Source organism: Amphiura filiformis, chromosome 9 (genome assembly GCF_039555335.1).
Source record: "Amphiura filiformis chromosome 9, Afil_fr2py, whole genome shotgun sequence".
In the NCBI taxonomy this organism is placed as follows: Eukaryota; Metazoa; Echinodermata; class Ophiuroidea; order Amphilepidida; family Amphiuridae; genus Amphiura; species Amphiura filiformis.
The window spans coordinates 56,237,814-56,255,566 of NC_092636.1; the positions used below are offsets into that span (position 1 = coordinate 56,237,814).

Consider the following 17,753-nt stretch of genomic DNA (forward strand, 5'->3'; position numbering starts at 1 on the left):
TATATTATTTTAGTACTATCATTATCTTTAGAGATGTACTACAAATGGGCTATTCCAGTTGAAATCCATACACCCTATGGAAGACATGACCTTAATCTCCCACACAGGAGGTGCAAATTTTAAATGGTGTCACAATGGTGATAATTAAGGTCATGGCTTCCATAGGAGGCATATGGATTTCAACTGGAATTCGTCAGCGAAGTGTTACATGTAATCCGATTATCACCATGTCAACTGGATCACGCTTTTGAGTTGTGCACCATGATCGAAATGATCGCAACACAAACTCTTTGGCATGTTATGTAAGTAGTTATGTAATCACTTCACTGGCGAATAGGAATGAACCAATATCCGTTTTCATCAACTCTGCTTCGCATGATCAATCTTAGCACCTCTTTGCAATGTCCTTTTATAGAACACCAGCCATGTGTACAAGACTCCTAGGGCACAATATACAGATGTCAACATCAGTGGGAAAAATGATAGTCTCTCCCCAAGACCTAGTAAATCATGGATGATATCAGTGTATATGTACAAGGGTAGTAGACCAAGGATGTAGAGAGATTCCAGTGGGTTGAGTAATGGGAGATGTGGTAGAATGGCATCTGGATGCGGTGATCTGGAGAGAAAATATAATACAACACAAAAAATCTCTTTAATTACAAAGTTCATGTGTCAATTAAGATTTAATTTAAATCTGGTCAACCAGACATACCTATTTTGACGGACGAACCGACGTTGCGACTGAAACCTTCAGTCTTCAGCTGGTATGTCTGGTAAATAGGTATGTCTGGTTGACCAGATTTAAATTAAATCTTAATTTCAACATACCCAGATGAACGAGAGTCTACACAGTTTGATTCATGTGTCAATGTTTATGAACATGCAAACAACACTGTGAGTTTGGAACAGTTAGGGGTTTAGTAGCTTACTCTCTCTTGCGAGATATGTGTACATGTGCACAGGACCAATGTCCCCTCCTAAAGATGGTGTACTCTCATGATTCATTTACTCAATTCCAAATACACCATGGGGAGAGCGGAATTCTGATGTTTATTTACAGAAGCTGGCAATTAAATTCATTATTATGTTTTGATGAATCCAAGTGTGTGAAAATATTGGATCCAAACATAATAATGATACAATTGGATGCTCTACGCCCAATATTTATTGGTCTCGCTATGAGTTTTAAAATATGGGCTCAATCTATCCAATTTTATATCAGATTTTTCTTTATAATATATGCATTTTGTTTTTCCTACATTTATTGTATACTTACTGATAAAGGCCTTGTAGTGCACAGAATGAAAATATTGTGAAGAACAGCATCATACAAACTTTGATGGGGGTTTCTGTTGATACAAAGCATGATGGAAAAAAAAATCAAGATTCACATCCTCATCTGTCTGATGTGTATCTTACATAAAGTCTGCACAAAAAGTAACTCAGCTGTTATAAATACGCCTATACATTCAGAACTAATAATTGTTTTCACAATATTTCAACATAGCGAGAAGGATGATTTATTTACACGCATTTTGATACCCCATTCGTCAAATGTCGTTTCAATATTAACAACACAGTAGTGCTTTTACAGAAAAATACCCGAATTTAAAAGTTGCAGTTTACAGCGATCAATGGTTATAATGCCAGCACTGTAAACATGAAAAGCCCGCCATTATCTTCGCGGTTACTTCAAATCAATACAAATAACTGCAACTTTTAAATTGGGGTATTTTTCCCTCAAAACACTGCTGTATTGTCAATATTAAACAAAATTGGACAAATGGGGTATCAAAATGCGTGTAAATAAATCATCCTTCTTTTTATGTTGAAATATTGTGAAAACAATTATTAGTTCTGAATCTATAGGCATATTTATAACAGCTGAGTTACTTTTTGTGCAGACTTTAGATGGGTTTCCTTATCATTGGAAACATATTATAAACTCATTCCCCCAGAAATGTTGACATATTTGTATCAGAAACATTCAATTCCATAATGTATGTACAGTTGTACACATTCTTACAGATTCGGTCGTTGTTTGCCAAACAAATTCTCTCATTTATATTTACATTTCAGGCTGCGCCTAATGAATGTGCACTGATGTCACTGCCACATCAGCTGGGATGTGAGACTTACTCTTTTCAGCTGATTTCCTCGTTTTTGTTGCCAAAATTTACATGTTTTCATTTATTTTTAACCCATATTTGACATTTTTACCCTGATTTTACACTAGTTTTTCAGCTTTTTTGTAATATTTTTTGTTTTTGGTCTGTGGCCTCTCACACCCCAGATTGGGTGAAAATGGTATAGTTTTTGATCAAGCTTGATCTTACCTGGTTGAGTGTATAGCAATGGAAACAGTGAATAATGTCCTACTGTAGATAATAATAGAAACACCTGGGCATCATTGTAACTCCATACTGATAATATACTGTGGGGAAAACAAAACAGAAAACAGGAAATGAAATCAAACAGTATTTCCACACAATTCAAATTAAATTGGAACAAAAGTGATGAAACATTGACATAGAACTGATTTACTTATTACAATAAATGGATATGTCATTGGACTATTCCATTGGAAATCCATACACCCCCTATGGAAGACATGGCATTAATATCCCACACAGTATAGCCCAGTTAGGGTTGATACACTGAAAGAATGAGCACACAGTACAGCTGTTAACTTTTTTTTTCCAAATCTTCACTTCATGGAACTCGCATTGAATTTAGGGTTTTACATGCACGAGTATCAAGAAAATGGTAATTAAACCTATAGTTACAGATTTCACATATTTAAGCATTTAGTATTGAACGCTGATACAATAAATAATCCTCCAAAACATAAATGATTGATGCCTCTGTGTCATGACACAAATATTGAACAAATCCTCTTGTACCTACCTTAATGGTATAATAATGAGAAGTATGGCTTTTTCATGAACATGCCAGCCAAATATGAAAGAGCCAAAAGCACATAGAACTAAGCATCTGAGAAATCCTCTTGGGCCACTTGGATATCTCCATAGATGTATCACAGCTGGCTGCAAAAGATAAATATTGAAGTAATACAAAGATGTCAATGATGGAAGTCGATCTCTGACAAGCAAGTTCATTATGTTGTGACAATTCATTTAGATTCTCGCTGAAAAATTTACAAGAATCTATTGATTCACTCACCAAAATTGACAGCCCTGTCAGCACAAATGTTGCAATAGGAGGCACAGATGGTAATGTTGTGTGTTGGAATTCCTGTACCAAACCCCCTGTCATTGAAGCTTGGCTCTGGGTTGTGTTTACTGTGAGAAGGTCTGCTTTGACACCTGTTGTTAAGAAACAAAACAAATAGTAACACAGAAGCTATAAATAAAACTTGAAGATACAGGAATAATTAGAGAACAAAGTTATTGTTTTTAGCCACTATTGTGCATCTATTGTCTCATGGTTTACACCAATGATGTCGCCCGTGTTAAATGAGACAATAGACGCACGACAGCAGTTAAAAAAATACCTTTATTCTCATTCTTAAAATAAACACTCAAATTATATCCTAAATTTCCAAAGGAATTACCTGGGGCTTACAATCGATCAGTCCCATTGTTGCTATGATTGGGGTTCAAATAGTGTGTACGAGTATCGCGTCGACGCACACACGCTGAACCGTGTTATATTGTGTCATATAACTCAGCTAATAACCAATAAGATTGCAGAAACTTTTTCTCAAGTGTTTAAGAATAAATGTTAATGCACATTTGAATGTTACCAATTGTGCGGGAAAAAGAGCTAACTTAATCTTACTTTGACCAAATTAAATATCAACTGATTGTACAAACTCCTGGTAATTACAGGTTCTTGTTCTTTGACTGGGGCATGCACCTCATAACATACCAATTTGTTCTGCATAGTGTTACTGTCCAGTATCTACACACTCCATGATAATAACTGATTTGGTTATTTCTAATTGTTTAATCATTACTCACCTATAATAGTAACTGCTTTATCAGCTACATTGTAAAAAGCCCAGAAGTTAGGTGCCCAATAGGCATGACATAATCCTCTCTTGAATGGAAACAACCTGGATATAACCTGAGCTATCTCTCCCTGAAATGACAAGATTTATTCATCAGGATAAGTATTTATTCTTATGTATAAATATTAGGATTTTATTTTGAAAGAGGGAAGGGAGAGACATACAGACAGACAACAAAACATTACAGCAGAAATTGATACAGAAAGGAGAGGATTTAGACAGAGAAAGATAGAGATAGTTGGAGCAGTGGCGTAGCTGACAGGAGGCAGGCAGAACAACCCATGCAAATTGCCCATTTGGGCCACGCCACTCCATGCAGTTGTAAACTTGTTTCTTTGTAACTTTTTTGGCTGGTTAGTTTTGAGGGCATGCCCCTGCCACTGAACTTGGAACCCCAAGACAAAAATCCTACCTTTGTCACTGAGTTGGAGAGCACAGCACACTCTGACAAAGATATTTTAACATGGAGAGGGGCATAGAGAGAAAAAGACAGAGAGTGTGAAACTAAGATAGATGATGACATTGTTATGTAACTTACCATAGCAATAAATGGTCCAAATGAGAGAGCAAACACAGATATGACAACTAAACCAAGACTGATGAGTCTGGTGATGGAAAAACTTGTCCACATCACACTGCCATCTATACACCAAAATCATAAAAAAAAGGTTTAGATCAAATTGTGCAATTTAATGATGATGTATTCAGTTTAGAATATGCTGTACCAATAATCTTAGTACAAAGGTAACTACAGTCCAACTACAGTCCAACTATCTAGCCATGATTGCGACCACAAACATTAGCCTGATAAATAAAAAAAATCTGGATAAGTGAAATATGTGTATGTAATTCTGCATTGAATGTCTGAAGTGATTAAATTTGAACAAAGAAAGATTACTCAGTATGATTGGGGTAATAACACTGAAAGATGGTATTTTAGTGCTGTATGCAATATCCATACGTGTGTCCTAAATGCTTCAGTGCATGAGATTAAGGTGCCAAGCATTAAAAACATTCCTCTTCATATGAAGATCACATGTGCGGGTAACAGAGAGATCTGTATTTGAGAGGTTCGGATAAAAGAGGTTGGGCTGTACACACAATTTGCTGGTGTCCTAATTATTGACACCAGCCTGTCCTACTAAAGGCTAAAGACCCATTCAGCGATTTACTGAACCAGAATAACCCTAAAATTCATCAAAGATTTTTGCATATTTGGAACAAGCATAGATGTGCTACTGAAATGGACAAATGGCAGATGAATACTTATACTTAAGTACAAGAACACTACAAGATTCCAAGGTACATGTACCTGACTGGTGCCCCCAAAGTACCTACATAGTACCAATGATGTTACTGCACAGAACCCACCAGCAGTGGTACTGCACTGTACTACACTGGTACTCCTCTGGTACTGCACAGTACCGGCCAAATATCTTGACGACAGTGTACATGTGCAGGAATATTGTAGTGTATTTACTTCTGTTTTTTTCTTGTCGCACAACAATGCTGTAGAATTCGGCATGATATAAGGCTAGCAGTAGACATAAGCAAGCACCAAGGATAGCATTTTACATTTTCAGAGCAGATTATTTACATTTTTATGCAACAGACATGATATATTGTGATCAAATCGGCATATAATTGAAGACAGAATTAAAATGACTAGTTTGCATCTGCCATCAGGGCAAAGGCGTTGCGTGATTGGTTGCTGACTTGCAAAGTACAGCATTTTAGGTCTGGTTGCCAGGACGTCACACGCAAACTAGTCTTTTTAATTCGGTCTTCAATTATATTTACATACATAATTGTTGATCGTTTGGTGATGCAGTTAGAGTTAGACAAAATATTTTGTACAGAAAATCTCTGAATAAGCCTTCACAAAGGTACACCTATAAAATGAAAGAGAACTGTTTGAATTAACTTAATATCAATTATCAGGATTATGTAGGGTCCATCTTACCTTTGTGTGACTGTGTAAAACAGTAAGACCTCAATAAATACATGAAATATGCAGGAGCAACATAGATGTAAATATGCTTGAAATTCAGGAGCACTGCAAACCAAAATCCACCTTCCAAGTTCCTTCCCTAAATTCAAGAACACGAAAAAGAGAGCAGTATAATCTCATGCATCACAAGTAAAGAAATACCATTCTTAACCCCTTATGTGTGAGGTCATGTGCTTTCCAATCACATTGCTCCTTAGTTGATTCATACAAAACACACATGAGATCCTACAATGACCCATGTGTGCAATGTATATAGGAGGGATCATGTGACACAATGTCTTCCACATGCTGGCAACAGAACAGTTCACATTGCTCCAGCATGGCTTATACTTTATTAGCGTACTCAAGTAACAATAGGCCAGGACGGAGCTACGTCATGCCGATGAAAACAACCAAGTGCCAGTGAAAACAACTTGCGCAGATCAATCAAATTCACTGGACCGTGCGCCGACTGCGCATCACAAGCGTTACACTTTGCGCCGAGTACGTGCTTGGAATGTCTTGTTTTTGAGCTGCAAGTTCCCAGGGAAATTTGCTAAAAATAACCCAAGTTCGCTCTCTCATATACAGTCCAACCTCCAGACTCCTCCAGATATCTCTGTTATCTGGCCATGGGATCTTCATATGAGAACACATTTTTAACGCTTTTACACCTTCACTTCATGCTCTGAAGCATTTACAGGACAAATCTATGTTAAATTAAGTCCACAAATGCCATCATCTTTTTAGTCTCTAGTATTGAGTAAATTAATCTTTTCTTGTCCTAACACTAATATGTGGGCCGTCATATCAAAAGGGACCTCTTTGCGGCACTGGGCATTTTGAGATACAGGCCGTTGAAGTTTACACATACTCAAAATTATGTCCGATGTTGATTTTTTAATTTCTACATAAACATAAACTTTGAAGTGGATATTTTAAGAAAATCAATATGAAATACCCAGAATATTAATAAATTTGCACAAATGTAAGAATAAATTACCCATGTCAATTCACTTCTTATGTAAACCTTTATTTTAAAACCGGTTTTTCTCAAAAACATTATTTTCAAGTTTGGGCATGTTTCTATTTGATTTTTTAATAATTTTTCGAGAATGGTACATCCGATACCCATAAAAATGGTGTCATTTTAAAGCTAAGATAATCAGCTTTCATCTTGTATGAATAACTCAATTTTTATTTTCCCCTCCAAGAGGTCCCTTTTGATGTGATGGCACACATGTGATGCGATCAAGCAAAATCAGTGGGAACTCGGAAATAAAAATTTGTCAGTTTCTTATAAGAAAGTAAAAAGCATTTACAAAGCTGCATTTTGCAGAAACCCTCATTTAAATTAAACAACCAGTTCCAAAGATTTGAGCAATTAAAGAGTTTCCAAAACAAGAGGAAACATTTGGCTATATTTCAAAATCAATATTTCAGAGTTCCGTCTGATTTTGCTTGATCGCATCACATACAAGCACTTTAGTTTTTCAATGAAGAAGCACATGTAATTTACTTTTCCATATTTTTTTGGCTAGTGCTTGCTTATGTCATGGCTGGATAAAAGCAGTTGGACTGTATGTATGGTTTGACCACATACATGTATATGAGATTCAAGTGCGTATTACCTGAAATAGTCTTGCAATGGAAAGTAGCAATAACCCGAATAGAAATCCATTATACTGAAAGTGAATATCTAAATTAATCAATATTGTCAAGGATATATATGTATGTTGTGACAAATGGATGCAAACTGTTTATGATTACAGTGAGCAGCAACATACACTGTTATCTGTTTACATTCTGTGATCCTGTATAATATTGGTATCCAGAATTCATCCATGAACAGTCTTACAATTCTCTCAGAAAAATGCTACCTTCAATACAGCCAGCAGGCCCAGCGTAAAGCAAGTCCACAACACACACACCCCCACACAATGTGTACTGTAACCACCAGCATACAAGGATGTGAACAACATGATGAGTTCTTATTTCCTAATTCGCAAGCTCAATCGGAAATAAATCATTTCCAATTGCGCCTACTTCTCTAGGATCTATCAACCTGCAAAACAAACACACAATGATACAGTTTATCTTACCAGGGAATATTGTTCGTCAGCCGCGAACTCACGGACGGACATCGAGACGGTCAGACCCGCCTATAACGGGTGTAACTTCGAAGAAGCTAGAAGACCTACTGATAGGTCTGCGATTCATAAAGAATAGTATAACAAGACCTATATGCTAGGTCCAATTATCCTTCACTATGCTCTGCTCAAGAAATCGTTTCTTCATTGAAGGCCTAATATAGGCATAGCCTTAAACCATATAACGCCTGTCAACATAGATAATATTTCTATGCAGAAAGCAGAAAACATTTACGTCACATGTGTTTATTATAACATAAACTTAAACATTGTTAAACAAATCAATCTATGCCATGCGAATAAGAATAACAATTCTTTAGCCCTAAGGAACCAAAGTCCTAACAATCAGAGGATTCAATTATCTGAATTCTGAGCATCAAACATCTCCCATCTACCCAAATTACTGGACGGACTGTGACACGGATCAGACACAACCCAAGCTATCACAATTATCATCAAGCATGTCCCATAGGGCCTAGGCCATACGCCATTGGACATGTTGCACACAATCCAAAAAGAGATAACTGAACACAAGTTTTAATAAGCCTACGGAAAATTAGACGTCCGTAGTCCTCGGTGCTGGCAACAATCAATGCCTTGATCACACCACGCAGTACACAATTCATGCGTACCGCTGAATTGACCATTACGTAATCCTCGATCCGCAGGCCTCCAAAGGAAATGTATATTATTTCCTAATTCGCAAGCTCAATCGGAAATAAATCATTTCCAATTGCGCCTACTTCTCTAGGATCTATCAACCTGCAAAACAAACACACAATGATACAGTTTATCTTACCAGGGGAATATTGTTCGTCAGCGCGAACTACCCCTTATCAAGATATAAAGAACGGGCGGGCAAACGGTCCACACTGAATAATAGCTATGCTGAGCTCAAACTAATCTGGAATAATTTATTCCGAGCTACAAAGCCCCTCGATGAATGTGATACTCCTATATATAGACATTATGCTACTAGTTCTTATTTCCCCGCTCGCACCAGCCCTCAAACATTGTCAAAACAAAAACAAATCACATTTCCCTTAGTCCTGATCCCAGGACCTCGGGCCCCCTCGGCCCTGAATCGCCAAATAAATTGCCACCTCAGTACTGAGACTGTAAAAACCAATACTCTTTTGGCTAAAATAAAAGATGCCTATATATATATTAACTATATACATGAAAATCACCAGCGTTTAGCATGTTTAGTGTAAGCACAGATCTGTGGTGTAAGCATCCAACATATTTATAACATACAACATTGCACTAATGTACAGAGCTTGGACCAATAAAGTCACTTTGACTCTCTGTAAAAATATGTAAATATCTCGTCTAATCAAAGACCCTATGGTCTCATTTAATAAGAACCACTAACACGAAGAAACTCAAACGCTTCTGCCAAACTGACAATTTCAACAGGTTCATGAACTCCGAACGCATACAGATACTTGTGTAACAGCAGAAGGTCTATAACTCAGTACAAGAAGCTATTGCAGCTTTATTACTGCCTTGAGTGTAGTCACAAAGGCAGATGCAACGTCTGATGAATTTTGTCGCATCTCACAAATTTACTTACTGAAATACTAGTTACTGGTGAAACATGAACACATATATGCCTAATATGAAGAGCAGAACCGCAACTAAATATGTGGATATTCAGATCCAAGTGCTTCTATGAATAAAATAAATTCTGACATTTTACTTTCACAAAACACTGCCCTTGTCACATACGATATCCTTAAGATATATATAGAAAAATACCTGTAGACCTATATAGTAAACGTAAATCTAGCTCAGTCGTGCATACTACATGTACTATAACTATGCATAAGCAAACCAAAAATGGACATCCATGAATAATATAATGAGAATACTCTCCGAAATGCTCACGTCTGACTTCAGGAATAATCCAATTACTGAACCTTGAAAAACAAACCAAAACACCGTACCTATTATAATGTATTCTTTAAGGAATACGTTAACATCTACTCAGCTAGGAATACCTCGTGAACATGGAGAAGGCCTATATAGAAATCTCAAAAAACCAACTTGGTGAAGCTGTACATATCATAAACGTCAAAAAACATGAACAGACTCGAATATCCATCTCCAATACCTCTCTTAACCCATGCACGAAACTTACGAATTTCTACCTTCCATGATCTTCATGATCTTTGATAATAATAAGCAGAAACCCAGCATGTCTTCGAAGACACACATATTCACTGCTAATTATACAACATGCATGTATATATTCTAATCATGAAGGTAATGCTGTTGAAATGCGTATCCATATCCCAAATCCATGCCGCTGGTAATACAGTATAATCCATTTCATCCGTTTACCCCTACAAGTGATGCACTTCCAAAATCTTTCATGACGACACAATTATGGTATAGAACACATTGCTATAAATGCTTAGCTTGCTCATCTCTATTATGATCATGATGAGGTGTACCCAAGACTACCCGCTACGAAGTAAAGTTCATTAACAGTCACCCAAATATCGAGATATTAGCCCTAGTTTAACCGGCTGAGGGACAAATCAATTGATTTAGTCTATGGTCTATTAGAACCTACATTTACTATTGTCACATTCTTCCAAGTCCACGATCCATGTCATGTAAATACTCTTGCATTGCCACGTCCATGGAAAAGCTCCAACAGAGATCTTTCATATCCATGAGACTGTCCTTTATCAATGGAAAGCTCCCAGTATAAATCTGAAGGAATGCTTCCTTCTATACTCTATCATCCATTCTGCTCATTCCGAATGGCCTCATCCATTATGCACAGAAAAAACCAAACCAACCGGAACTTTAATGGGAATGATCAAATTCCATTAAACACATCCTCTGCTCCATACACCTCAATAGGAAATTCCATACACATCGATGATACTGCTCCTAAATAGGCCTAGACACATCCATATGGGAATGCTCATATAAAATAATGTTATGTTATACGCAACCTTTGGGACCTTGCTCCCATACACATCTACAGCCAGGATCCATGAGAATACTCCCATCCACGTCCGTGGGAAAAACTCCCATACAAACCCATGTGATGCTCCCATATATGCACCCATGGGATGCTCCCATCCACGAGATACTCGATCCCATACACATTCATCCCAATGCTCCAATACACATTCATGGAAAAACTCCCGACGCATTATGTAAATGCTCCCATGCACGTTCATGGGAATGCTCCCATACAATGCACTCGTTCATTGGAATGCTCTCCATAGACTCTCCCATGAGAATGCTCCTATGTATACCAAATTCATGGGAATGCTCCTATAGACATTCATGGAATGTTCCCAGACACATTCATGTGAATTCTCCCATACACTTAATATTCAAAAGCTCCCATATACATTTTATAGAAATGCTCACATACACTCTGCGTGATGTTCTAAATAGAGCTTATCACATGCCAAACCGAGACACCGCACATTCATGATAAACATAAATTGCTCCCAAACTCATTCAAGGGAATGCTCCCATACACAATCATGTGAATGCTCCCATACACGTCCATGGAATGCTCCCATACACCTTCATGGGAATGCTCCCATATACACTCATGTACGTTCATGGGAAATCTCCCATATATAATCATGCGTCTGCTACCAAGCATGCACATCCTCACATACATTCCGTGAGAAATCTCCAATACGTCTCTGGGAAGCTGCCTTTACCCACAGTAAGTACTTAACTCATCCACGGGAATGCTCCCAAGATCAGAAAGCTCTAGCCTCTGCAAACCTCAGAAATTATGCGAATCTACATTTTCCTGTAGGAATACTCCCATGGTAATACAAATCCATATATTCATATTGCCCACATAACAAACATATTCATGCCAAGCTCATTAATTTCTTATTTACTCGAAATTTTTTAAGACCACGTTCGTGGTAAGGCGACAATGCTCACGCCCATGGAAAAGCTCCTATATGTCTCAATGAATCCACGTGAGAGGAATGATCTCATAAAGGCCAATATTGAATTCCTCCTAAATAGCCTAACAACACTGGTAATCGTCTATCCTAAGCAAAAACCGAAAATGACGAAAATGTTGAAAAACATCCTGAAGCATATAGGCTTAATAAGTACCTACATTCTTATGCGACATTACCATAAGCATAATCAGAATGAATTTGCATTCTACTTCTACACAAAAGCTTCAAATTAACGTTCTTATATTAAAGTGCCCGCTTTGAGGCCCAAGGCCAACGAAAGGCCAAACTGAACACAGCCATGCAAGCTGACATGATAAAGCAGCGTTCCCTGACATGTGCAGCGTTCTGTATAACGGCCCTTCTTGATCTCAATCTCGTAATCCATCGAGCTTCAAACTGGTATGAAACTAATCAATCGTAAGCCAGGTGTTATTCTGGATCAAATTTAATTTAGAAAATTTTGAATAAATTAATACATGCGAAAATCAATACTTGCGCGAGAAAAATATATCTGTGCGTTTCCAACGGCAAAATTAATCATGTAACGTACTAAAAGTATGACAAAAGCTTGCAAGAAATCGAGATGTCAATACCATTAAACCAATCTACAATCTCTATTATGACTACTACTCTATCGCAGTCGAGATTGAAACCTATGTATGATCTGATAAAAGGGGTAACGTGAACAACCTCTCTGCCTGACAGCACAACTGCATTTATGTCATATTAAATATGATATAACAATTATTAGAAGATAACGTATAACAAGAATTTATTAAAAACGTACACAGGTATTATCTATGGTTTTATACTTTATCCATATTGATTTGGAGACCTCGTCAAGCGAGTCTCGTACAAATAGAACCCCGGGATAGAACCCCCAAAATCAAATGAAAGCAAAACCATATTAAGTACCCGCATCGATCACACGATATGATAATGATGCCTATTTATTTATCTGATCAATCAATATACAATCACAATGCGTTCACTAAGCAGTCTTGTACCCAGACTAACTGTAGCCCATCGTAAAGATAACGACAGAAAATCCGGCTGTGACGGAGACCACATAAAACCGTTCATGCCAGAAATTGGCGACCCAGGGATGGCGACAATTACTATACTGATAATAGACATGGTGTATAACCACCATTTATGTTTGATACCATCCTAAATGTTGATACCAACTCCTATGCAATTCACATCCAATGTACTGGCCATGAGTCATTTCAGTAAGGCCTATCCAGGGATCCATAGCCCCATAGGCCTCCAAGGCCTATGTATTTTGAGGAATAAATCACCTACCTCCTTACATCTGTTACTTCTTGTCAATCAAAAACATCTTACCAGGTCTCACAAGCAACCGCCATACATACCATAGATACTTTTCAAACCCCGATTCCAACTTGGCCTACAACAAGCTTGATAGTAATATTTTACTAGGCTCATATCTGTTTTATCTGAACTAAATACGCCATCCTTATACAATTTGACCAAAAGGTGTACACAAAGTACAGCGCTGAAAATTAGACGTCCGTAGTCCTCGGTGCTGGCAACAATCAATGCCTTGATCACACCACGCAGTACACAATTCATGCGTACCGCTGAATTGACCATTACGTAATCCTCGATCCGCAGGCCTCCAAAGGAAATGTATATTACTATCTAACTGCACACACACACACCCACTTGCGTAGGCAGGAAAACGAGGACCTCATTTTTCACTTGATTTAAAACATACTAACCGAGGACTCACACATCCGTTCTTAATCGCCATACCGTGGATGGACCTCACTCACACACACCAGACCACTTACTATCCAACCGTGGCCCGTCCTATACCACCCATAGGTGGACCCGTTTTAAATGCATTTTTACGTTATTTGCGATGTCCTGGATATATTTAAAAGACCGAGGACGTCCACGGTCACCGGGTGTCCTCATTTGTCATGTGTGTATCCTTGTGTGTGTCCTCGTTTGCCTGGCTACATAAACACACACACACACACCCACATGATTAACATTTTACTATCCAAGTGTGGACTAACATACAGGCAATTGTGGTCATAAGCTATAATGCTTTCTATGGCATTTTACATCTACACATATGTATAAACACCACCTAGGAACCGTGGACATCCACAGTTCTTGTTTGTCTACTGTTGTAGTGTACACAGATTTCTCATGTTTGTGTCCGTGTTTAGAAACACTCGCTCACTCTTACAAAAATGTATATATCTCTCTTTCATGATTTTACATTTTCAAGTTCTCAATAGAAAGGATACGGTCCACAAGCAGTAGTCCCATGTTTGTTAAGAGAAGTACAGCCAACACAAATGCAGGTTGTGATATCAGGTCCTCATACTCCTGTTTATTATTGGATTTGGCAATGCAGGCACAGCATCTAAACAACAAATAACATAGAAAACATTGTATAATCCTTCACATAATAACTTCATTTCTTTTGCAAAGTAAAATGGCAACATAATGAGAGTGTAAAATCCAGAAAAAGATACATGATATACATTTTCATGTTCCCCTCCAATAATATGATCGGATATGCCAACTTTGAAAAATACAAAATCATATTTTCACACCTCAAAAACTATATTTTTACAGAAAAAACATATTTTTGCATGACTGTACACCTTTCTGGTCAAACTATCAGACAGTGACGCAGTGCTCAGGTTCTCATATTTAGCAGGCGCTAAAAACACATTCTGTGACTGAGAAAACTATACTTTGATCAGCTCGTAATCGGCGGGAATTTTAACATCGCGGATTAATATCAATATATTTTATTTAGAAAATTATCTTGTGACACCTCGCCAGAAAAATCACAAATTATTAATTCAAGTCATATACTTGCCTACTTTCTTTAACATGCACATTGTAGATCTTCCAGATGAACAATAGCACTCTTAACGTGGATCTACTTTTTCGGCGTAGTGGTAAAAACCTAACAATTCCCGCCGATTACGAGCTGATCAAAGTATATACGCCCATATTTTGCCATATTTTCCATACAAAATATGGCAAAACCATACTAGTTGGCATGTCTGTTTGAAGTATTTCTACAACTTCAGAGCACAATCTTTTCACAACAGTGCAGTACAGTGGAGTGGTACATGGGTGCCAATAGTCAGCCCTGCTGTGGTACACAACCAAAGCCACGCAAGAATATTTTCATGAATTTGACACAATACAAACAGTAAGATTTTCAGTTGTCACTGCAAGCCTGCACAGTCGTAGATGGCTGAAGGATTTAGTCTACCCTGACCCTTACTCTAACCACAAGTGGATGGAATGGAATGTGGAAAACCTTCACACTCAGCATGGAATGCTTAACACTTACTCTTTCACTGCATATGCTAACAGAAAATCTGTTATGATGACAGATAACCTCTGGAAGACAATAGTTTGAGTTGAGGCATAGTTGAGATTAGTGACTTCTAGCATGGCAGGATCAACAAACTGAGCAATCTGAGACAAGCCAAACTCAAACCAAGCAAAAAATGGTGGGTAGTCTAATGTCCATTCTGATGTGCTCTGGAACATAACATATAGTATACAAAAAATGAAATTGAAAGACTTTATAGCTTAAAATATTTTCTAATTTGCTACAAGGTTAAGGTAAGATAAGATATCATATCAAAATTCTATATCACTCTACACTGTACTCTACATCAGGCCCGTACGCATGATTTTTTTTGGGGGGGTGCTGATTTTGAAAAAGTGGACCTTTTTTTTCTAAGGGGGGGGGGCGATTTTGTAAAAAGTGGACTATTCCTCACAAATTTGAACCTTTTTTGGCCAGAAAAGTGTAAAAACCTCAACGGGCCTGCTCTACATTTTAGATCAAATTCCAAAGTCAGGTCTTTTACAATTATACTTAACACTTTGAAAACTTTTCTGCAAAATAATTTCTTTGCAATATTTTATGAAATACTAGGCATGAGTGATTGTAATCAAATTGACTTATTTATGGTTTTTGATTACTTGGTGGAGCAGTTTATAATTAGACAAAACATTTTATATAAATAAATCTGATTGTCCCTATAACTTTAATGATCAAACATTTTAGATGAACTTTGACAAATGTTTTCAAGATAAATTAGAAGTAATAACTTACCTCGAAATACCATTTTGATATGGGTAGTGAATGGGTTAGAGCCAGCCAATTCCTATGCACTTCAAAATCTGTGGAACGACTGTAAAAAACGCACCATCAGGTGAGTGTGATAGACTTCAGATTTAGAGAGAATATTGTGACTCTATGGATCTATACACAAAGTTAATTAAGGAGAACAAACGTACCACATTGTATTATGTATTGACATACAAATTGGACAATGTCTTTGTCAAACAACAGAATCTGAGGGTTATGTGCACATAATAATAATATAGTCATGTTCATTGACATATCCTAACATACAGGTGTAGTCAAAGCACTAAAACAGGTGATATAAAATGAATATCAAAAACATTCTTTATAGGGTCTATGATATAATATATTCAACGAAAAGTATGGTAGCACCGATGCAAATGTCAAAAGCAGCGTTTATGAATGTAGATACCATTTTTATAACACCGATAATACTCATCTTTAAAGCCATCCATAAAAATAGATTTATAGCATTTCTTTTCTACAAAATGTTAGCTTTTACTGTCAGATATCTCCCCTATTAATGTTGAGCCGAACAATCGAAGTAAAGCAAAGAAAATTGGAATTTACTACCAACGCTGATATCGCAAATGCGTGTCACTCTGTCGGTTGTGTTATGGTACGATCCTTTGATGTGTGTATGATCGCCCCGCTGCCCCCGCACACCATGTACATACTGTGTTATGATGGACATAGCATCCATGTTTGCTAATATTATATTTCCATTGTAATAATTAAACAATGGTTCCTGTGTTTTATTCAAAATCTTGGATTTTGACAAAACTACAGCACATGAGATTGAGAGTCTTCATTTTTGCAGGGTATGTTAGTTTAAGGGGTACTACACCCCTGGCCAATTTTTGGGCCTATTTTTTCTTTTTCTCAAAAATATAGCACATTGGTGACAAGTAAGATATGGATATTATAGGGGCAAGGACTACAACTACTGCACTGAAAATTCAGCAACTCAAGGCAAGTAGTTATTGATTTATTGATCAAATATTGGTTTTCCCTCATTTTTGACTGAAACTCCACAACTCTTGTCTGTGTTGAAATAAAATTTCCAGTGCAATAGTTGTAGTCCTGCCCCTATAATATACATATCTTACTTGGCACCAATGCGCTATAATTTTTGAGAAAAAGGCAAAAATAGGCACAAAATTGGGCAGGGGTGTAGTACCCCCTTAATAACTTAAGTACATTTATATAATCATGTAAAAAACAGAGTTGGGAAAAATATTAATTATTTATTTATTTATGGGCATCCTTCTCAGCAAATATGACTTTAACCTGAGAAAATAATATTTGTCTAGTAATATATCAAGAGCTTTTAAAATCTCATAAGAAAATGAAATTCATTTTCACTTTCATTTTAGATCACATAATCTGTTTTCATGTGGAATTCTTGGATTCATGTGGTGACCCTTGGGTATATACAACAAGGAAC

General features: G+C 37.1%; 1 protein-coding gene across 2 annotated transcripts in view; it reads right to left on the bottom strand.

The window, feature by feature from the left end:
* Positions 1-17,753, bottom strand: part of LOC140161203 (dolichyl pyrophosphate Glc1Man9GlcNAc2 alpha-1,3-glucosyltransferase-like) — a 21,321-nt gene continuing 3,568 nt past the window's right edge. For both annotated transcript variants that reach the window (XM_072184653.1, XM_072184654.1), the window contains 12 exons: positions 16,274-16,352; positions 15,497-15,690; positions 14,427-14,545; positions 7,658-7,725; positions 6,000-6,126; positions 4,575-4,678; positions 3,987-4,107; positions 3,187-3,329; positions 2,911-3,050; positions 2,340-2,437; positions 1,280-1,352; positions 1-619 (listed from right to left, as the gene is read on the bottom strand). In XM_072184653.1, coding sequence (XP_072040754.1) covers positions 361-619; positions 1,280-1,352; positions 2,340-2,437; positions 2,911-3,050; positions 3,187-3,329; positions 3,987-4,107; positions 4,575-4,678; positions 6,000-6,126; positions 7,658-7,725; positions 14,427-14,545; positions 15,497-15,690; positions 16,274-16,352 — 1,525 coding nt within the window. In that variant the 3' untranslated portion in view covers positions 1-360. The remainder of the gene's footprint in view (positions 620-1,279; positions 1,353-2,339; positions 2,438-2,910; positions 3,051-3,186; positions 3,330-3,986; positions 4,108-4,574; positions 4,679-5,999; positions 6,127-7,657; positions 7,726-14,426; positions 14,546-15,496; positions 15,691-16,273; positions 16,353-17,753) is intronic.